Source organism: Megalobrama amblycephala, linkage group LG13 (assembly GCF_018812025.1).
Source record: "Megalobrama amblycephala isolate DHTTF-2021 linkage group LG13, ASM1881202v1, whole genome shotgun sequence".
NCBI classification, from domain to species: domain Eukaryota; kingdom Metazoa; phylum Chordata; class Actinopteri; order Cypriniformes; family Xenocyprididae; genus Megalobrama; species Megalobrama amblycephala.
The window spans coordinates 10,751,378-10,774,064 of NC_063056.1; the positions used below are offsets into that span (position 1 = coordinate 10,751,378).

Here is a 22,687-nt window from a genome sequence, read left to right on the forward strand (position 1 = left end):
ATGCAGGTAGATGAAGACGTTGGAGCTGGCAGACGGGAACACTCACACACACAGGTAGGTAGAGACACGAGGAGACCAGGAGACGATGGAGACGATGGAGAGTATGGAGACAGGGAAGTATCGCTTTGGGAGTCCTTGAGGTAAGCATACAACTTGTGTATCACGAACGAGACCGGACAATGTGTGTGTGTGAGTGTGGGGCTTAAGTAGTGCGGTGATGATGGTGATAATGAGTTGCAGGTGGTGGTGATCAGTACTCCGGTGATTGAGTGCGTGGGTAAGGGAGTGAGGTGGAACCTGACGTGTCTGTGACAGTAGGGGGATAGAATATAAAATTTTTACAGTATAAAAACCATTATGTATATGGGAAGTCCCCATAAAACATGAAAGCACAACGTGTTTGTTTGTGTGTGTACAAAAATAACATAACGATATCCAGAAATCAATTTTAATTTATCAACATAGAACTCAAGTTTAATTTGATTTCATCCTTTTCCCACTAAGTGTGGGTTTTCTGAGGGGCTGTGTGGGCAAGAGCAAACTCTTTGGGGCCCCATGAAAACCCACACAGGCCCCCAGTTGGTTAGCCCATGTGGGGCCCTTAGCTCCGGGGCCCATAGCAGGTTTACTGTGGGCAACCCCCCATGTTCACAGCACAGTACAAGTTAAATCATTGTTTTATGATTAAATGCTCAAGGCACAGGGTTAATCAAACTATTTTTAACAATCTAGTAAAATGTCACCAATGTCATTACATTCAATTGCCCATCCCATAACTAAAACTGCACACAGTCAACAAGATAGTAAGACAAGTACTGTCTTTACCTGTTTGTAGCTGCTCCCAGACCAATAAAGTCAGACTGAGACAACTGTGTGTGTGTGTGTGTATATATATACCATTCAAAAGTGTGGGGTCAGTAAGATTTTTTAATGTTTTAAAAGAAGTATCTTCTGCTCACCAAGCCTGCATTTATTTGATTAAAAATACAAACAAAAACAGTAATATTGTGAAATATTATTCCAATTTAAAACAGCTGTTTTCTATGTCATTATACAGTAAAGTGTAATTTATTCTGTGATCAAAGCTGAATTTTCAGCATCATTACTCCAGTCTTCAGTGTCACATGATCCTTCAGAAATCATTCTAATATGATGATGTGATGCTCAAGAAACATTTATGATTATTATCATTGTTGAAAATAGTTATTTACATTTTTATTTCATGATGCTATGAATAGAAAGTTCAAAAGAACAGCATTTGTCTGAAATCTAAATCTTTTGTAACATTAAACACTACCGTTCAAAAGTTTGGGGTTAGTAAGAATTTTAATTTTATTTTTAGGGGATAGAAATAAAATTAATCAGTACTTTTATTCATCAAGGATGAGTTAAACTGATCAAAAGTTACAGTAAAGACAATTATAATGTTAGAAAATATTCTATTTTAAATAAAGGCTGTTCTTTTGAACTTTCTATTCATCGAAGAATTTAAAAAAAAAAAATTGTACACAACTGTTTTCAACATTGATAATAATAATGAATGTTTCTTGAGCATCAAATCATCATATTAGACTGATTTCTGAAGGATCATGTGACACTGAAGACTGGAGCAATGATGCTGAAAATTCAGCTTTGATCACAAGAATAAATTAGTTTCAAATATATTAAAATAGAAAACAGTCATTTTAAATTGTCATAATATTTCACAATATTACTGTATTTTTTATTTTATTGTTTTAATCAAATAAATGCAGCCTTGGTGAGCAGAAGAGGCTTCTTTTAAAAACATAAAAAAATCTTACTGACCCCAAACTTTTGACCGGTAGTATATATATATATATATATATATATATATATATATATATATATATATATATATATATATATATATATATATATATATATATATATATAAAATGCACACACACAATATTAATATATTATTTTTCTGAAATGGCAATAAATAAATAAATATAAATTATTAATAATATGACATCACGTGATTAATTCTAACCAATGAGACTGCTGGAACAGCATCCATGAACTGTCATTCCGGAATCGACTGGTACCGCAAGCAGGTAAGCTTTTTATATTTCTATAGTAATTTCTGAGTTTTCTATTAAAATTAGTGTAACAGGTCGAAATGATAATGAATTAATTAATTGGAATTAAATTACACCCGCTTTAGTGGTTTATCTGATGAGTAAGTTATATTATTTAGCTTGCTGCGTTTAAATTATAACGGTTATAACGGTCGACTAGCCGCTCGGACAATTCATTTTCTGGTCATCTGAGGTAATATACTTTAAAAACCGCATTAATTCATTACCTTGAATTGTTTTACATCCATTTCGGTGTTAATTTTATTTATTATTGTTTTTCCGTTGCTGTTTTTACGCGATGACTCGACTGAGCTAGCCATGATGGCCGGGCTGAGTTGTGTCTTTGTATTAAAGTTTTAAACAGCGACGTAAATACAATAACTAAGCTGCACACCCTTATTAAATCTCGTTACATAAGCTACGGTCATATTACTATCATGTTATCGTGACCTAAAAATAACAGATTTTACAATAAATTTGTACGTATTGTCTCACTCACAAGCTGGCGCGTGCACGCGCGGGGACAGAGACTGAAAGAGAGAGAGAGAGGACTCATTAGTGATGTGTCGTTCTTGAACGATTCGTTCATTTTGAACGAATCTTTAATGTGACTCGGGAAGAACGAGTCGTCTCGGGGGGTGATTCGTTCAGTCGCGCATGTGCAATATTCTACAGGTTCTGTACTGCTAGAAGTAGTTCACCTGATGATTCAATTGATTAGTTCATTTCATGAGTCTTTCGGGTTTTGAGTCATTCCTTAATCACGTGACAGACCCATACGCTACCAGTGCATTCTGAGCCGGAAAGAGAATTGATTAGTTCTTTTTATGAGTCTTTCGGGTTTTTGAGTCGTTCCTTAATCACGTGACAGACCCATACACTATGCTGTGTGACCCAAGCACATTATATTTATTAGTAAATAACGTTAACTCTCCAGTTTTGTTTGAGTTTGTGTTACAACTGTTAAAGCTGAAGTTATCATAATGTAACTTGATGTTTTAAACTAACATTAATAATTCAAATTCAAAATGTTATTTGCTTTTAATTTATGTCATTATGTCCTTTTTGAGCAATCTTCTTATATTAGACCAATATGTCAAGTCTGCCTAGGAAAAGCAATTATTATAACAGCAAACTCAAAATTGGAGTAAAAATGAACAAACTAGGCTATAAATACTTTGTATTGTAGGCTTGGATTATTATATTATTGTATAGCCTAGTGTTTATTTACAGATAGACAGTCAAAAAGATAAATTAATCAATATTTTATTTATAACAGGGCTTTATTTATTTATAATAACACACCACAGATCCTCAAGAAACAGTAACAAAAACAGTGACAGAAATGTCAGAAATAGCGTATGGGTCTGTTATGTGATTAAGGAACGACTCAAAACCCGAAAGACTCATGAAGAGAACTAATCAATTCTCTTTCCGGCTCAGAATGCATTGGCTTAGTGTATGGGTCTGTCACGTGTTTAAGGAACGACTCAAAAACCCGAAAGACTCATGAAGAGAACTAATCAATTCTCTTTCCGGCTCAGAATACATTGGCTTAGTGTATGGGTCTGTCACGTGTTTAAGGAACGACTCAAAAACCCGAAAGACTCATGAAGAGAACTAATCAATTCTCTTTCCGGCTCAGAATGCATTGGCGTAGTGTATGGGTCTGTCACGTGTTTAAGGAACGACTCAAAAACCCGAAAGACTCATGAAATGAACTAATCAATTCTCTTACCGGCTCAGACTGCATTGGTTTAGCATGGGACTGCCTGTCACGTCATTAAGGAATGACTTAAACCCGAAGACTTGTCAGACAAGAGGTGAGGTGAGCTTAATCAGCTTGTCATAAACTGAAGACCCAGGTAATGAATTAATCATTTCTGAATCTTATAGCATTGTAGTTTTGTATTGTTTGTAGTGGGATCAACGTTTGCATAAGTAGTAGATGTGTTGGGGAAGTAACACGTAACATTTTAATTACATTTTGCTAAAATGAACTAAATGAACAAAATGACTCGAAAAAAGATTTGTTCATTTTGTTGAACGAGACTCAAAAGTCCGAGTCAGTAAAATGATCTGAACTTCCCATCACTAGGACTCATTGGCCTATATTCACCCGAAAAGATAACTGTCAAATTAAATCAACCATCTGTAATATTTAATTAATTATGAAAAGATATAACTGAAGTAAAACATTTAGGCCATGAAATAAATCACTAAAATATTAATATAATAGTTTCTCTTGAATGTGTACATTTAATCAGCACGTTCATCCATACAGAGCAATATTTGCCTGATATATTAATTTTTGTTTCTTTTTCTCCCTCTTCCTTGTGTGTAATCAGATCATTGGTTCTGCTGTGTAAGTACTGTTTGACTCAGTCAAACATTCTCAGTTTTTGCATTGTAGATTTGTCATGCACATTTACAAAAACTTTCTTTGCATCATATAACTGTATTTTCATGAAGATTTTGCTTATGTTATCTGTTAATATTTCGGGTGTCATTTTTTAAAAATGAGATGATCCTCACTTAAATGGCAAATACTGTATTTTTCAGTACAGTGGTGTACATTCTCAGATGTTATTATACATATTCATGAATACAATTTTTAAACTGGCTTTATACCATTAAATTTTGTTTGTCCTCTCTCTTTTCAGTATTTATTGCCATCTAGTCCTGTTTGCAGAATTAACTGTGGCTCCAGCCATTAAGCAGACCTGAACCAGTTGATGAAGGTCTTCAGGATCACCAGAAACTACAGGCAGGTGTGTGAGAAAGTTGGAGCTACATACTGCAGGACGTTGGTCCTCCATGACCAGGACTGGACACCACTGTTGTAAGTGATCAATCTAGCAGTCAATCTGGTTCTCTGAAAGTCATGTTCATAACATATTGTAGGTGATCTAAGCTCTGGCCCTCGAGAACCACTGTCCTGCAGACTTTAACACCAAACCTGGTCCAATATACCTGGGGCCGTATTCACGAAATGTTTTATCTTACAACTAAAAGTTCTCCTAAATAGAGAACTTTTATATTAGAGAACCTTAAATTCTTAGGAAAGAGTTTTCACTTAAAGGATTAGTCCACTTTTAACTCCTGATAATTTACTCACCCCCATGTCATCCAAGATGTCCATGTCTTTCATTCTTCAGTCGAAAAGAAATTAAGGTTTTTGATGAAAACATTCCAGGATTTTTTTCCATATAGTAGACTTCAATGGACACCAAACAGTTGAAGGTCAAAATTAGTTTCATTGCAGCTTCAAATTATTCTACACGATCCCATACAAGAAATAATGGTCTTATCTAGAGAAACCATCACTCATTTTCTAAAAAAAAAAATGTTTATACATTTTAACCATAAATGCTCATCTTGAAGTAGCCCTGCGTTCCATTCGGAAGGGCTCATCCCTATGCCCTAATTCCTTTCAGATGGTTTCCCCTTCGGAGTGAGAGCTTCGAAGGGATGAAGGGTGTAGGGGTAAAAAAAACCTCTTTTTTTGGAACGCACTTCTGCATCATCTTAACGAGACAATCAAGGAGGAGTAGATTGTGCAAGCAGCGCCCTTTGTTTAACGTTATTTTATTTATTTAGGTTTATTACACCATATTGTATATTGTGTCTATGTATTTGAAACATTTGAATGGACTAATAAAGGGAGCTGTAAAGTATTTTTGTTGAAGTACACTGTCGTTTTGACCATAATAATTTACTAAATCTAACTCATATAAATATTACAATAGTACAGAAAAATACTATACATACATTTATAGGTAAAATCGAACTCCTAACCTCCTCTACCCATTCTGTGACGTCAAACAACTTTCCTGTGCAAAGGATCATGGGGGCCCGAAGTGTCCATCAGTTGTACCCTTCGAAATCCTTCATTCCGAAGGGCCCTTTGAAGTGGTCAGTTTTGAGCACTTCAGTTTGGAACGACCCTTCGATATGGCGGCCATGATTGTTTTCACTCTGAAGTGCCCTTCGGAGGGCGATATATCCCGTTTGGAACCCACTGTAGCTCTCTTCTTCTTCTCTATTTGAATTCCGGCAGTGTAGACATTGCTAAGTGTATTACTGCCCTCCACAGGTCAAAGCTTTGAACTAATTTTTATATACAATATGTTAGTTCAATAGTATATAACAGTTAGTTCAAACTTTGGCCTGCGGAGGGCAGTAATACACTTAGCAGTGTCTACACTGCCGGAATTCAAATAGAGAAGAAGAAGAGAGCTAGTTCAAGATGAGCATTTATGGTTAAAACATATATAATTTTTAATTTTATTTAGAAAATGAGCTATGGTTTCTCTAGATAAGACCCTTATTTCTCATCTGGGATCCTGTAGAACGCTTTGAAGCTGCACTGAAACTGTAATTTTGACCTTCAACCATTTGGGCTCCATTGAAGTCCACTATAAGGAGAATAATCCTGGAATGTTTTCATCAAAAACCTTAATTTCTTTTCGCCTGAAGAAAGAAAGACATGAACATCTTGGATGACATGGGGGTGAGTAAATTATCAGGAACCTTTTCACAAAAGGCGGAGCTAAACTGGGGGCTCGATGACGCACTGGAGCCCTCGAGCATGGCCCCACCCCTAACACTATATAACTGTCTGACGCACTAGAGTAACCGAGCATGGCCCCACCCCTAACACTATATAACTGTCTGACGCACTAGAGTAACCGAGCATGGCACCACCCCTAACACTATATAACTGTCTGACGCACTAGAGTAACCGAGCATGGCCCCACCCCTAACACTATATAACTGTCTGACGCACTAGAGTAACCGAGCATGGCCCCACCCCTAACACTATATAACTGTCTGACGCACTAGAGTAACCGAGCATGGCACCACCCCTAACACTATATAACTGTCTGACGCACTAGAGTAACCGAGCATGGCACCACCCCTAACACTATATAACTGTCTGACGCACTAGAGTAATCGAGCATGGCCCCACCCCTAACACTATATAACTGTCTGACGCACTAGAGTAATCGAGCATGGCACCACCCCTAACGCTACAGCAGCTTGCCCGCTTAATCTCGAGTGTCAATACTGTTAGTTATACAGCCTACATTTTGCTAGCTAGTAATGCCTTCATCACACAAATGCATATTACCTGGTTGCGATAATATACAAAAGAAGCTTGTTCTCCTTATTTAAATTTGATATGAAGAAGGGGTGGATTCAATTAGTCTCTGCTGTGATAATTTTACACCGGAGAGTTTTACAAACTTTCATCAGACAACTGGGATTCACTGACAATCTGCTGTTATTGGTGAATGGGGCTGAACAGACTATCTCCCGCCTCGGCCTTCATCCTCCCGTCTCACGGCGCCATCACCTGTTGACTCGACAACAGTCGGCAGTGCATGCCCACCAATGAGTGTATGTTGCCTTGTGTGCTTAATTAGTAGGTGGTCCACAGTAACTCTACTAAATTTTGCAACCCTCTAACGTGATTCTTTTGTTTATATGCATCAGTGAGTTTGACTGATTAGACAAATAAGTTGAGGCGGCAGCTCTCGCGAGTGGGTGTGGTTTCAGCACCGACAGCGGACACGCCCCCAGCGTTTGAGAGCAGAGAATACTGCTAATTTTTTCAAGATTTTGATAATTTATTTAATTTACTTGGCGTTTTTTTAATCATTCAAATTTGGCTGGGTGGTTAATAACACATTTTACTGTGGTGTGACATACTCAGAACACAGACTTTAATAGGGCTTTACAGGGACTTTAAGCTTGACGTCGACTAGTCGCTGGTCCTATAGAGGGCGCAGCAGCATAAGAAATCTTTGATGTTCACATTTACGCTTCATTTCCAAAATGGTTACGTTGCTATAGCCTTCATATTGCAACCGTATCAAAGAACCTAAAAAAAATATGAAAATAGATATTCCCAAACATTTAATATAGGCTATAGGGAATTGCACGCAACACATATGGATTTGTTTTTAATTTTGTTTTTTAATGACCCGCCCCGCAAATAAAGTGACAATTTCTTATCCCGCCCCAACCCGACCCGCGGGGTTCGCGGGTTATGAGACGACCCGCGCATCACTAACCTACAACTGGAGAAGGTTAAATAACAGATGACTGTCATGCTATGAACCTGACATGACTAATGGATAAAATTCAAGATCTTGAATCTGCTCAAAGTACACCCAAATATGTTGGATGAAATAATGAAGTTGTCAACAACTATGTTCTTGCAACTTCTTTGAGAGTCCCATATAAATATATAATGTATGGATAATCTCATGTACTGGTAATGTGGTTTAAGAGGTACATTGTCCTAATGAATTCTCCTTCTTTTTGCAGGTCTAAGCCAGCCACAGTGGATACAGTGAAGCCACAAACACAGTTCATAGTTCTTGTATTTCTATTACACATTAAATAATAAAAAATATCATGTTAATCATTTTTGTCAGATGTTTATTTCCAGCTGGGTTTAGTAAAAAAGATGGTCTTGATCCAAGTATAATTTTGATTTCAGTTTCATGTTCTTAATTCTTTGCAAAACACAACCTGAACAGTTAGCTATTGAAAAGTTGGTGTGCAGTTTATATAAATTAAAATTATATATTCTTGAGGGGTTAAGCCACAAGGAGAAAACCAGTGTATAATTATAGTAATAATTTAAATTATTTAATTAATCAATGGCCTAATTAACAGCTACCAGTTAAACATACAAATCAGAACCAATACAAAAACTGCAATGGAAACCATTAAATATGTGCAAATAAAGACCAATACAAATCTGTAATGGAACCATTAGAACCAATACAAAAACTGCAATGGAAACCATTAAATATGTGCAAATAAAGACCAATGCAAATTTATAATGGAACCATTAGAACCAATACAAAAACTGCAATGGGAACAATTAAATATTTGCAAATAAAAACCAATACAAATTTATAATGGAACCATTAGAACCAATACAAAAACTGCAATGGGAACCATTAAATATTTGCAAATAAAAACCAATACAAATCTGTAATGGAACCAGGGACGTGCACAGGAATTTTGAGGGGCAGTTGCTCTGACCTAAAAAAAGGGCTCTCCCCTACCAACAACCCCCCCCCCCCCCCCCCCCCAAAAAAAAAAAAAACTTACGAGCTATATGAAGGACTGAGAATAACCGTGGTATAAGCGGAATAATTGACTCCACTTCGAGTCGTGACCGAATCACCACCTCAGGTGTGCATTATTTTTCTAATAATTCAACGGCCCGTCGTCAATTATTCCTTACTTGAATCACAGCTTAAATAGTGTTTTGACATCGACAACCCAAGTGCATTTTACCTCAAACTTGCGTCTAGTTAACTTTCTAAAGTAGCAATCGCTTCTCGGGTCGACATTAACACACTGACAAAATTATATTCAGAATTAAAAATATTTTTATACCACTTTTTAATGTGTGATTGTGTAAAGGTTTTCATGAGACACCAACCTTTCGCGAACTTGCTTCCAACACTCGTTCTGAGGCGCGGTGTGCACGGAGGGGAGGGGCTTTGCGCGCGCGAGTATGTGAGAGAGACGCGACGCAGGGAAATGAAATGCAGCTGAACGTTTGCTCTATGAAAGAAATTGACAAAGACGAAAACTAAGGACATTTAATCTATAATTTTATTTTATTTTAGTTAGTTTTGCCAAACACACATTACAGTTTTGGTTAGTTATCGTTTTTTTGTAATGCCTCGTTTTTATTTTTATTTTAGTTAACGACGATGTTTTTTCCCACCTAGTTTTCGTTTTTTCGTTCGTTTTCTTTAACGATTATAACCTTACTCACCTTTCTGACAACGTTAAGTCGTCTCATCCGACAACCGCGACAATCTCCTTCTAGTGCCGCTCATGCAGGCTCAGCTCAGGTGCCGGTCGCGTGCAGCGCTGCAGCCACGTAAACAGAGTTTGCCCTTCCCCTACTGACTTTCACTTTAGGACGGATGCCCGAATATGGAAGTGAATGAGGCTTTGCGATTTTTTTATTTTTTATTTTTTTTTATCTAGGCCTACGTGAAATTCTGCATCCATTGTATGATTTCTTTATTTATTTTTTCCACCTCGGAAGGGCAAAGTGAGTCGAGAAGGGCATATGGGCAGTTGCCCGGGCAACCTGAGCAACCCCCCTGTGCACGTCCCTGAATGGAACCATTAGAACCAATACAAAAACTGCAATGGGAAGAACCATTATGTGCAAATAAAGACCAATACAAATTTGTAATGGAACAATTAGAACCAATACGAAAACTACAATGGGAACCATTAAATATTTGCAAATAAAGACCAATACAAATCTGTAATGGAAACCAATACAAACCAATAAATCCTAATGGAATGTGCCCAAAACACACTACGTAATGGAAACCATTTTGTAATGGTTTTAATGGTTAATGGCTGATGGTTTGTAATGGTTTTGTAGTGGAAACCATTAGGATTTCTGTAATGGTTTCTATTGGGTTTTTTTTCAGCAGGGAGTATCTTCTGACAGTTATGTGTTGCGCGACGCGTTATGCAGAAGCTATCCCGCTGCGTTCGATTAAAGCTCCTCTAGTCGTGAAAGAGTTGGTAAAATTTTGTACCACTTTTGGTCTGCCTCGGGTGATCCAGACTGATCAGGGGTCAAATTTTACCTCAAAAATATTTGCACAAACGCTTGCCGAGTTGGGAGTATCTCATAAAATGTCCAGCGCGTACCACCCAGAAACGCAGGGAGCTCTTGAAAGGTTCCATCAGACGTTAAAGTCTATGCTCCGTGTGTGTGGAGACAGGTAAGGATTGGGTAGACGGGTTGCCGTTGTTAATGTTTGCCATCCGTGAGTCGGTTCAGGAATCTTTGGGCTTTAGTCCTGTTGAGCTCGTGTTTGGGCACACGGTTCGCGGGCCGCTAAAGCTCTTGAGTGAGCAGTTGTTAAAGAAGTCTAGTTCACCTGTGTCGGTTCTAGAGTATGTAAGCTCTTTTCGTGAGCGTTTACATCAGGCATGTGCGTTCGCTAAAGCTCATCTGTCTTGCGTACAATCTAAAATGAAGAAGCGCTTTGACCAAAAAAGTGTGTCGCGTAATTTTCAGGTGGGTGATTTAGTTCTTGTTCTATTTCCCATCCCTGATTCTACGTTTCAAGCGAAATTCTTTGGTCCTTATGCGATAGAAAAAAAGCTTAGTGAAACGGATTATGTGGTGGGCACACCAGACCGTAAACGTAAGAGCCGGGTCTGTCACATCAATATGCTTAAAACCTATTATGTGCGAGAGATGACACAGGCTTCCTCGTCCTCAATGCTTGCTACTCCTATTTATGTGAGTGCTGAGCAGGTACAGGAGGATGATGTGATGGAGGACTGTCAAGGCTGCGGGGTACGTTTGGAGAATTCCGTTGTTTTGAATAATTTAGATTCTCACCTAGAGCATTTGTCAGCGTGCCAACGAGAGGATGTGGTGAGAGTGATACGAAAATACCCCTCTCTGTTCTCCGATGTTCCGGGGAGAACTACAGTCCTGTGTCATGATATTGATGTGGGTACTTCTTTACCTAAAGCAACATCCGTACCGACTCAATCCAATGAAACGAACAGCAATGAAAAACGAGGTGGAGTATTTGCTGAAAAATGAGTTGGCTGTTCATAGTCAAAGTCCGTGGAGTTCTCCATGTCTGTTGGTTCAGAAACCAGACTCTTCCTTCCGTTTTTGTACGGATTACCGAAAGGTTAATAGTGTGACCAAAGCAGACTCTTTTCCTTTACCTCGCATTGAAGATTGTGTGGATCGAATTGGTTCTGCCACTCATGTAACCAAACTAGATCTCCTTAAGGGGTACTGGCAGGTCCCTTTAACGGCCCGTGCTAGTGAAATATCTGCGTTCGTCACTCCTGATAGCTTTCTGCAATATAATGTAATGGCGTTCGGGATGCGGAACGCTCCGGCGACTTTCCAGCGGCTGATGCAGAGGGTTTTATCAGGAGTGACGAACTGCGAAGCATATCTGGATGATCTAGTTATTTATTCGAACAGTTGGGAGGATCATGTGACTCGTTTAGATCAAGTGTTCAGTCGGTTGGCTGAGGCTTCCTTAACTTTGAATCTTTCAAAATGCGAATTTGCAAAAGCAGTGATCACGTATTTGGGTAAGATGGTAGGTCAGGGGCATGTGAAGCCCGTGATGGCAAAAGTGAGTGCAATCCTTGATTTTCCCATACCTGTGAATAAACGCGAACTTCGGAGGTTTTTGGGAATGGCGGGGTACTACCGCGGATTTTGTTATAATTTCGCAACGGTAGTGTCCCCACTGACTGACCTTCTTAGCACTTCAAGAAAATTTGACTGGAATGAAATGTGTGATCACGCTTTCTCTGCAGTGAAAGATTTATTGTGTAACGCGCCAGTTCTCTCTGCTCCTGATTTCGCACGGTCTTTTCAGTTGAGTGTTGATGCGAGTTCTGTTGGAGCTAGGGCTGTCGCGATAACCGCAATTTCGTAATACCGCGCTTTTGACGAGCCAACCGCAGAACACTGCAAAAACCGCAGCAACCGCGATATTTGCAAGTTTTCTATTTTTTGAAAGGCTATGTCCTTCTCGTTTTACACTTCATACACGTGTACTAAATATTAAATAAGGTAATAATGATAGCATAATGTGTACCATGGTGATTTGTACAGAGGCTCCGTAGATTTGCACTAAACAAGCCTAAACAGACAGTGAATGTGAGAGAGATCGACGGAGCGTGTGCGATTACCTGCGTCTGTCCTTCAGGCCGAGACATATATTCGTGAAAAAAAGTTGTCGTGTCCAAGGATAGCGAAATCTCTGCCTTAGCATCGAAGCATTACTGGTCAGCTGAGCCTTATAAAGTGACGCTCAACGTTAAAATGATTTCAACAGCTTGTTTCATTTCATCTCTCTTTGAATGAATCTGCGTTTTTGAACATGCAGTTGAATGAACGGTTTAAAGACTCAAAGACAGTCCCTTGCCGCCACCTTGTGTCACAACAATGTAACTGCACTGACTGCCGTTTAGAACGCGCAGAGATGAGTAACGTTAGTTCTGCTTATACTCGTGAAATATCAGCAGAAAGTCTTGTTTTGTCAGATTCGAGGATCGAAACTAACTATTATACATACAACAATAGCTCTACCATCTTATTGTCAGGTTTATGTTCTGTTTTGTAGACCCTTATTTTGACATTCTCTTTACTTCAATGCTCTATTTAGTTTCGTTATTGAATATGACCTCTCTCTCTCTCTATATATATATATATATATATATATGTATATATGGCGGTAATACCGCATATCGCGCTATTGAGCCACTCAAAAATACCGCAAGGGAAATTCCTTAACCGCGACAGCCCTATTGGCTTAGCACTCCCCCGAAGTTTTGTTCCCAATTCCTTTGTTAATGTTTTGAGATTCTTTCAATTAAAAAAAGAACTAATTTGAACTGGTGTTTGTTGATTCTGGGACGGGAGGTTGGATTGCCCCGGTTCTCTCTCCAAGACTTTTTTTTTTCCTTTAGTTATTTTTTTTTATTTATTTTCTTATTTTGTTACTGGCTCCCCACCCCTAGGGGTAGTTATGTAACACGATTAATACAATTTTAAAATCAACTCTATAGCGTACAGGCAGCCAGTGTAAAGACTGTAAAACTGGAGTAATATGATCCCGCTTACGAGACCTGGTCAGAAATCTTGCTGCTGCGTTCTGGACCAGCTGTAAACGAGAAAGAGCTGTTTGACTAATCCCAGCATACAGTGAGTTACAGTAATCTAATCTGGAGGTAATGAAAGCATGTATCACTTTTTCAAGGTTTTTAAAAGATAGGAAAGGTTTTACTTTAGCAAGAAGCCGCAGTTGGAAAAAGGAAGATTTAACCACAGTATTAATCTGTCTATCAAATTTCATTTGTTCATCAAATACAACACCCAAATTTTTTACATGTTGCATACGGTGATAACTCACCCAAATTTGGAATTGTAGAAGTCACAGACACAGAGGGTTTAAAAACAATCAATTCTGTTTTGCTCTCATTAAAATTTAAAAAGTTTAGAGACAACCATTTCTTTGCATCACTCAAACAAGGCAATAGTGCATTCAGTCCATCCGATGCATTCCGTTTTAGAGGCAGATAAACTTGTGTATCGTCCGCATAGCAATGGAAAGATAGCCCATACTTTCTGAAAATAGAGCCAAGAGGGAGCATATAGAGAGAGAAAAGAAAGGGAGCTAAAATTGATCCTTGAGGAACTCCACTGGTTATCGCAGCTTTACTTGAGGTATGATCTCCTAACTTCACTGAAAAGGTCCTATTTGTCAGATAGGATCTAAACCACTGCAGGGCACTGCCAGTAATACCGCGCTATATTCCAGTCGATCGAGAAGTACAGCGTGATCGACAGTATCAAATGCAGCGGTGAGATCTAAAAGGAGTAAAACCGCATAGTTACCTGAGTCACATGTTAACAGTATATCATTTGAAACTTTCAGCAGTGCAGTCTCAGTAGAGTGATGTTTTCTAAACCCAGATTGGAAAACCTCAAAGATCAAATTTTCAGCCATAAAAGATTGTATTTGATCAAGAACTGATTTCTCAATAATTTTTGAAATGAAAGACAAATTGGAGATGGGCCTAAAATTTGTCAGAATAGTAGGATCCATACCCTGTTTTTTTTAATCAGAGGGCGAACAGTTGCATGTTTAAGCGACTCTGGAAAAGTACCTGTTTGTAAACAGCGATTTATCAAAGACAGAAGATTTTAAACAACCACATTTATAACTTGCTTAAAGAAGAGAGGGGGCATTACATCAGTTGGGGAACCAGATGCTTTCAGGTGATCCACTATTTCTATTAGCTGGTTATCTGTAACAGGAGTAAAACAACTAAAAACAGCAGTACATCTAGAGAGAGTTGAAGGGTCAGATGAAACTGGGTTTAGCCCCATTCTTAAGTCATGTGTCTTCTGTACAAAGAAACAAAGAAAGTCTTCACAGGAAACTAATGACACTTCTATATCAAGACCAGTGAAGGGGTTGATGGTGGAATTTATAACATTAAACAGAGTTTTCGGTTTATGACAGTTCTTGTTTATAATGTCAGTGAAATAAATTGATCTTGCCATTTTCACTGCTTTCTGATATTGAGTTAGTGAGTCTCTGAACATTTGCATTGAAACCTGAAGTCTGTCCTTCCTCCATTTTCGTTCAAATCTTCTGCAAATACGCCTAAGAGTGCGAGTTGTGTCATTAAGCCAAGGCTCAGATTTCGGTTTATGGAGATGAGTCTTTAAAGGTGCCACTTGGTCTAGAGCCTGAACACAGGTGGAATTAAAACTGCGAAGTAGTTCTTCAGCACTTGAATCGGTGTTTAGAACATCACTTTGTAGCAAACCTTCACTAAAGGCTGAGCGAAAAGCTTCTCTGGTAGCTGATGTAATAAGCCGAGACTGGCGAGCCGAATACATCGACGTAACAGTTTTGTTAAAAGATGGAAACGTAAACATAATAGTCTTGTGGTCAGAGAAACCATTTTCACACACCTCTAGTTTATTCAGAGAGCAGCCGTAAGTTAGCACTAAATCCAGTGTATGGCCATGCTGATGAGTGGGTACATTGATCTGAAGCGTCAGATCAAATGCGTTTAGCAGATTGATAAATTCCTTTGCTAAGGAATCTGCTGCACAACAGACATGAACATTAAAGTCCCCAACAATCATTAGTTTGTCATATTTTGCAATGAAATCTCACAAAAAGTCAGCAAAATCCTTCAGAAAATTCGAATTAGGTTTTGGGGGACGATAAATCAGAGCAAACAGAACAGGGTCGCATAGCTCCAAAGTAAACAACTGTAGCTCAAAGCTTTGGTATTCCTTTGAAACTACGGGACGGCAGGAAAAAATGTCTTTATAAATAGAGGCCAGACCACCACCTCGTCCCGTTGTACGCGGTGAATTTAAAAACAAAGAATTTGACGGAACCATTTCAGAAAAGGCGCTGATATCCCCTGGAGTAATCCATGTTTCAGTCAAAAAGAGAAGGTCTAGGTGGCGAGCAGAGAAAAAGTCATTTATAATGAAAGTCTTGTTTACTACCGACCTGGCGTTAATCAAAGCCATTCTGAGCAGCGCTGGAAGTTCAGGAGAGGCCACAGGTTGTTTCGCCCGAGGCAGCGGCCGAAGATTCCCCGGACACACTCCTCCCCGCGCAGGGCGAGGCGCGCGAAAAACCGGGAGCGGCTCCAGCGAGGTGGGAAACACGGGAACAATCCAACCATGCACTGGCTCCAGGGAACGCCAGCGTGGGTAGCATTTCCCGAAGTCCTTCATAAAGCTCCCCGGGGAAGAACGCGACTCCCGATGGAATCGCAGGTAGCATTTTATCTTAACAGCTAAGCCACCCCGTCGTCCACGTCGTCTCTTTCGCTTTCTGCCCGGCAGGGAGCAAGGCCAACGGCGTATACAGTCCGGAATTGACTTCAGAAAGGGAGGTGGAACAACATGAAAACTGACGAGTTGTTTATATGAAATTTCTTCCAACTTTAAAAGAGTACATCGGTCATATGTTAAAACTGGTGAAGCACACTGTGTTAAACACTTCATAAATGAGCTTAAAACAAACAAACTCAGTGGGGGTAAAAAAATCTGTGGGGTATTTTGAGCTGAAACTTCACAGACACATTCAGGGGACACCTTAGACTTATATTACATCTTTTAAAAACATAATCTAGGGCACCTTTAATAAATATATGTAATACAAATAGAATAATATATGTGATTATTCTGTCATATTTATTTTCTTGTTTATTTTATAAACTACATAAGCTACATGCAAAAGAGAAATATTCATATTAATCTTGTCATTATAAAAAAAAAACATTGCAATAGGTAGCCGTATTGATTATAGAATACAGTGCATAAACTTGTGATTAAACTTTAGATTTTTTTTTCTGATGATATTATTCTGGGACATCAGCTAATTCACAAATATTGATTTAATTGGGATGATAGGAATCGATATATGTCATCATCACGAATGTCATGCAATGAGGAAAAGAAGAACCCAAACCCTGTAGAACAGTCAGTCACAATATTCCAAACAAAAATTTATTGAAATAAATGAAATAATCAAAACAATTGGTATTAAGGAGCAGGTAGAAAACACCCACACCAAACAGTGATGGAATGGACAATGATGAGACCAAGATTTCCAGCAGAATCCACAGAAAATCCACAGAATCCACAGGAGAGTGATGAGATGACAACAACTCCTGCATGAGGGAAAAAAAATTTACTCTCCCTCTGAATCCCTGGAGTAAAGAGTGCCACTCGTGAGTCAGTAAATGAAACTAGAAATAATGTGAGCGATCACTGGTGATAGATATTGGTCTGGCACAAAAGAAAAAACAACAAAAACCAAGAAAGAAAACAAAGTTATTCATAATCTTGTTTTAGATTGGATGTGAAAGCTGTAGTCAGTGGTAGCACTGGCAATGCATCATCTAGATATACTACAGGGTGTTCTCATTTGCCCAGAGAACCAAGTCCTCTTTTAATAAAGTTATCTCGAAACTCACTTAATCTTAATCCTTTATTCCACGTGTTCTCTTTTTAATTTGAGTTAAATGTATGCAGCAACTCTTTCCTTACTTATAGTAACATTTATTTAACGTAAATAATATTTATATACAGGGATTCTCATATAAGACAGGTTACATAAAAGGTTGCATAAAAAGATAACTAATTTGTAAGTCTGTGAAAATGGTAATTGAGATAACAATGTACTTACATCAAAATAGAGTTTCATCATATAAACAAAAACAGATTATATCAAACTTACTAAGTGATTATTTGAGCAGGACAAATCAAAATATACTGTGTTGGTAAAATATTTCAGGTTGGTTGAATTCAGTTACATATTCAATAATTTTACACAATTGCTTACACTTCAACAAAATGTAAATGTTACCTCATGAATTATATAAGTTAAATACCAAACTATATCATTGAAGAGACTATTTAAAGCCAAGATGGACCAATGGCATTACAATGAGAAATTTGAACGCCTAATATGGCAGGTCTAAATAAGTTCCGCCTTCCAAATAAAAGAGCCAATGCCACTGCCTGGTGTTTACAACAGTTCTTGCTGTTGAATGAATACATCATTATATATCTGCTGTTGTAAAGTCCAGATGGAAACACCTGTAAAGTTAAGAGCTGTATTTGCATGACAAATGCATTCCCAAGATGGCCAATGAGTGAACTGACTTGCTCTAAAAGGAACATCAGTTGAATTTGAGTCTCTCCTGCATTCTGTTATTTGTAATGGTGTGTTTGTGTTGTGCCCTCTGATGTACAGTTGTGAATTTGTGTTTGTGAATTTGACTGATGCATATTCATGCTGCTCTTGGTGTAAAAAGATTATTTGTCTGCAATTCATTGTTTTGTTTTTTTCACATTTTGTATGGTATGAAAGTACTTTTAAAGCAAGTGATAAACAAAACAAAATTAAGCATAACCATATAAATTTTATAAACTTAAAATTTCCTTTTGACAGTCTTTTTCCAATTCAGACTGTTGTACTAGTTTTCTCATCATTAGTGTTATGTGAATAAACTGATACTGTGGCCTGTGTAAGGTAGTTCTTCATGAATTGCAGTCTACTGAAGGGTGTCCTGTACAGGAGTCTGAAAAGGTGCCTCCTAAACTTCTCTTTCACAAATGCATAGATAATGGGATTCAGGCAGCTGTGTGAGTAAGCCAAAGCTTCTGTTATCTGTAGGCTTAGACTGATTGCCATACTGCTGTCACAAGACTGAGTTATGATTTCATTCAGCTCTAAGGCTTTCATAAAAGCTGTGACATTGTATGGAACCCAACAGCAGAAGAAGACCACCATCACCACGATGACAAGATGCATGGCCTGCCTCCTGGAAGAGTGTGCTGTCAGGAGTCTCTTCAGAATCATTGAGTAACAAAATCCAATCACAATAAGTGGGAGAATTAAACCAATGATATTCATTTTCAAGATACCAAAAGTCCTCAAAAAAATATGTGAATTTTGATCATTTGTTGGATAAGATGTGCAATGTTTTTGTTCATTATAATCTGTGGTTTTCAAGTGCATCAACTCAGGAAACGATGCAGAAACAGCAACAATCCACATGACCACACTGGCTAAGATCCCATATGTCCTTGTTCTGACTCTCAAGGCAAACACAGGATGAACTATAGCTAAGTATCGATCAACACTCATCAGTACAATGAAGAATATCCCACTGTAGAATCCGATGTGGTAGACACTGAGGACCATAGTGCACATGACATCTCCAAAGATCCACTGGTCTCTGGCATAGTGTGCCAGGAAGGGAAGGGAGGAGACCAAGAGCAGGTCAGATAAAGCCAGGTTCAGGAGACAGATGTCAGTCATGCTTCTCAGTTTGACACCCATGGAGACCACAAGGACCACCATGTTACCCAGAAAGCCCACCACAAAAAAAAGGGAGTATAACACTGGAAGAATGCTGGCTCCATGTTCTCCATAAACACAGGAAAACGCAGATGAATCAACATTTCCAGCATAGTAGTCATCATAGTCATATGGCACATCAGTATCTGGCTCATCATCCAATACTCCATTCTTACTATCATTTGAGCATAAAAAGAAACTGTAAGGAAAACAGAACTCCACTTTTGACAGTAACTAATAATTTTAAATGTACTTAACTGTAATGCTCCAAGTAGAGCTGTCACGATATCAGATTTTTCACACCACGGTTATCATGGCCAAAAGAATTCATGGTAACAATGTATCTCAAATTCTAGTGAAACCTTGAAAAAAGACAATGGGTCTCATTTATTAAGCATGCGTATGCGCAAATTTGCCAGTGAAATCTGCATATTAACATGTTCATGATCAAATCATGATTCATAAATAACTTTCATTCTAAAATTTATTCTAAATTTATGAAAAAAGGTAAGAACAATTGAAACTACTCGTATACAAAAATCACACACGTTTGGTGGCCTTATAAACACGTTAAGATTTTTAAACATAGATATAGATCTTAGATACAAAGTTCTGTCATGAAATTCTAGATGACGCAGGCTGATAGGTCCTTAACTCAGTTGTTAGCGATCACATCATTATCTACATAGAGCAGCTGATTTGTTGCTGTGGCATCAGCAGCCAATGAGCTTGCTGCTCAATATTCAAATACTTGCCATTGTTTGCTGTTAGCAGTCTGTAGCATGCTTTCAGAAAGCATCTGAAATCAACATGAGATAAGTGAACGCTCTTTTATATTGCGTGGTCTGATATTAATTCCTAAATGAGTAATCATAACAAGTTTTAAACTAAGCATCATGTTTAGCAGCATTTACATAAAAGATGTTTCATTAACAAAGTTCGGGAGGAGCATGTTAATTAACCTAATTAAGACATGAGGAGCTTATTCAGTTAATCAACACAATAAGCATCAGGAGTTATTTATACAGCAGACTTACCTCCCTTCTATGACAGTTTTCCAGCATCCCTCCAGCACCCCATCTCCTCACTTATAGCTATTCCTATCCCAACGTGGGGGGTAATCTGGGTTCAGGCCAATTTCCAAAATCAAAGCCCTCCCCTCAGATAGCACGCCAAATACGCATAACCTTTACTCTATTTAAGTGTGAACTTGTGAGGATATGCTGTCTACGCTATGGATATGAGAAAAGGTTAAAGTGAAATAAGCATTTGTGCAGGATTCGCCATATTTAGCTGAATATCTCTAATGACGCATTTATTTATTTCCAAGGGCAATGTTTTCATTAGCTATGCAAAATGTAGTTTCAGCTGCATGCAGTGTCAGAGTCATTCTCTTGTCATTCATTATCGCTCCCAAAAGTTTTTTTACTTATTCAGATAAGAGTATACGACTTATGCCAATGATATCATCAAATTACTTAATTATGGTATTTGCTATGCAGAGTTAAGACAGATGCCAGTCATGAGCACTGCAACCAAAACAGCAGCCATGTTTTACAGTTTCTCCTGAACCAAAACAACGAGCTTATGCTGCATTCACACAATAACTACCATAATATTGAAGAGATGAAAACCCTTGACGTTATTCTCGGAGTGGATCGTGACTCAAATTTTTGCATTTCAATGGCAACACTATCAACGCCAAAATGAATCTGCAGCAGTCAGGCGGTACAGGTCAGTGCTCTTTAAGTTTTTTTATGTTCATTATTATTGCAGTGTTACTTGCTTTAAGGCATAAGGGAAGTTTAACGCCGTCTATTGTGATGCTTTTGTTTGCTCCCTGCTGTACGTGTTCCTGTGTTTTGGAGGAGGCGTGGCTTTGAAGACGCTCTGAAGGCAGGGTGGGATCTTATGCTTTCAAAGCTAGCTCGCAATTGCTAGCCTCTCCGAAAATTATCTACCCTTCCTTTAACAGCTTGATGGATGACATGATTTTGCACGGCAGTAGTAGCTGCGCCTTCTGCTTTAGACAGATGGCAGCGTTAGGGGCCGTTTACACTAAACCCTTTTTTCCATTCCATTGCATAACTTTGTAAATGCGCTAGACGGACGTGTTTGACCATTGTGCTCATGCCTTGCATCTTTTGCAGTGTCTCGCGCATGACACGGCATGCTAAAGCGAGGCACAAGTTAAAATCAGTTTAACTTTTAAAAAACGTCTCAAGACCTTGCATTTTTGCAACTCCACTGCCTGCGTCTCGTGTTTTCAAAGCAAAAACATTTTTTTTAGCAGCATTTTTGCTGCTAAAAGTGGGCCGGTCAGTGGAATGAAAAAGAGCAAGGTCTAGAAATGTTTTTTAAAAGTTGAACTTATTTTAACTTGAGTGACGCGTTTTTAGAATGCTGTGTCATGCGCAAACCACAGACGAGAGCGCAATGGTTAAAGACGTCCGTCTAAGCCTGTACACATTGAAAAACAACAGAAAAGCAGAGCGGTGGAATGGAAAAACGTGTTTTGTGTGAACGACCCCTTAAAGAACAATACCGCCACCTATTGTACTTTTTTGGATGTAAACCATACTGGTGCTGGAATTTGACATATTATCATATGTGTTCATGTTTTGAATAACACGGTTATCGTCAATAAAGGTATATCGTGACACCTCTAGTTCCAAGTATTTCTATGTGTTATAACCTCACCTGGATAAAATATGATGGTACAGGTGAAGAGGACCATTGGTTACCAGCGCTGTCCATGGACGGAATGCAAGGGTCCTGTTCATGATAAATGACTGCTATCCAAAAACAAAGGCAAAGATCTATCACTCTAACACCATTCATAATCACAAAACAGAATAAAAAATTAAAAAAAACGTCTGAATGCCACACATAAACATAAAATAAACAACAACATTAATGCTACCATAAACGCAGTGTGCTGCACAGCACTCATTCCTCCGGCCTCGCTCTGTTCTCACAGTTATTGTGAGAACAGGGAACAGGGCTAGTTTCACTTCGAGAGCAATATGATTTGCTTCCATATATAAATATATCAGGAAAACTGAAGAGGAACTAACAACTAACAAAGTTTTGGTTACCATGACTTTCATT

The 22,687-nt window shown here is 38.4% G+C and overlaps 2 protein-coding genes and 1 long non-coding RNA gene across 7 annotated transcripts in view; 1 reads left to right on the plus strand and 2 right to left on the minus strand.

Moving 5' to 3' along the window:
• The window catches only part of LOC125243190 (transcription initiation factor TFIID subunit 2-like), a 32,900-nt gene extending 16,402 nt beyond the window's left edge, over window positions 1–16,498 (minus strand). The window contains exon 1 of the mRNA XM_048152632.1: window positions 16,208–16,498. The gene's annotated coding sequence lies outside the window, so the exon portion shown is untranslated. The remainder of the gene's footprint in view (window positions 1–16,207) is intronic.
• On the plus strand, window positions 2,063–8,535 carry LOC125243191. 4 transcript variants are annotated; one of them, XR_007178993.1, is made up of 4 exons: window positions 2,063–2,078; window positions 4,451–4,467; window positions 4,766–4,944; window positions 8,439–8,535. It is a non-coding gene; the product is annotated as an uncharacterized LOC125243191 (long non-coding RNA). The 4 variants fall into 4 exon arrangements; XR_007178992.1 differs by lacking the exon at window positions 2,063–2,078 and adding an exon at window positions 3,867–3,925; XR_007178991.1 differs by lacking the exon at window positions 2,063–2,078 and adding an exon at window positions 3,907–3,967.
• Window positions 16,499–17,684: 1,186 nt separating the features above from the next.
• LOC125243189 (C-C chemokine receptor type 5-like) lies at window positions 17,685–22,590 on the minus strand. Of its 2 annotated transcripts, none has more exons than XM_048152630.1 (3): window positions 22,500–22,590; window positions 22,277–22,368; window positions 17,685–19,751 (listed from the first exon to the last, which is right to left on the minus strand). In XM_048152630.1, exons 1-3 carry the CDS (start codon window positions 22,527–22,529, stop codon window positions 18,677–18,679), a joined length of 1,197 nt encoding a protein of 398 aa, XP_048008587.1. In that variant the 5' UTR covers window positions 22,530–22,590; the 3' UTR covers window positions 17,685–18,676. The 2 variants fall into 2 exon arrangements, with proteins under 2 accessions (XP_048008587.1, XP_048008586.1); XM_048152629.1 differs by having other exon boundaries at window positions 22,277–22,371; window positions 22,500–22,584.
• Between the last annotated feature and the right edge of the window lie 97 nt (window positions 22,591–22,687).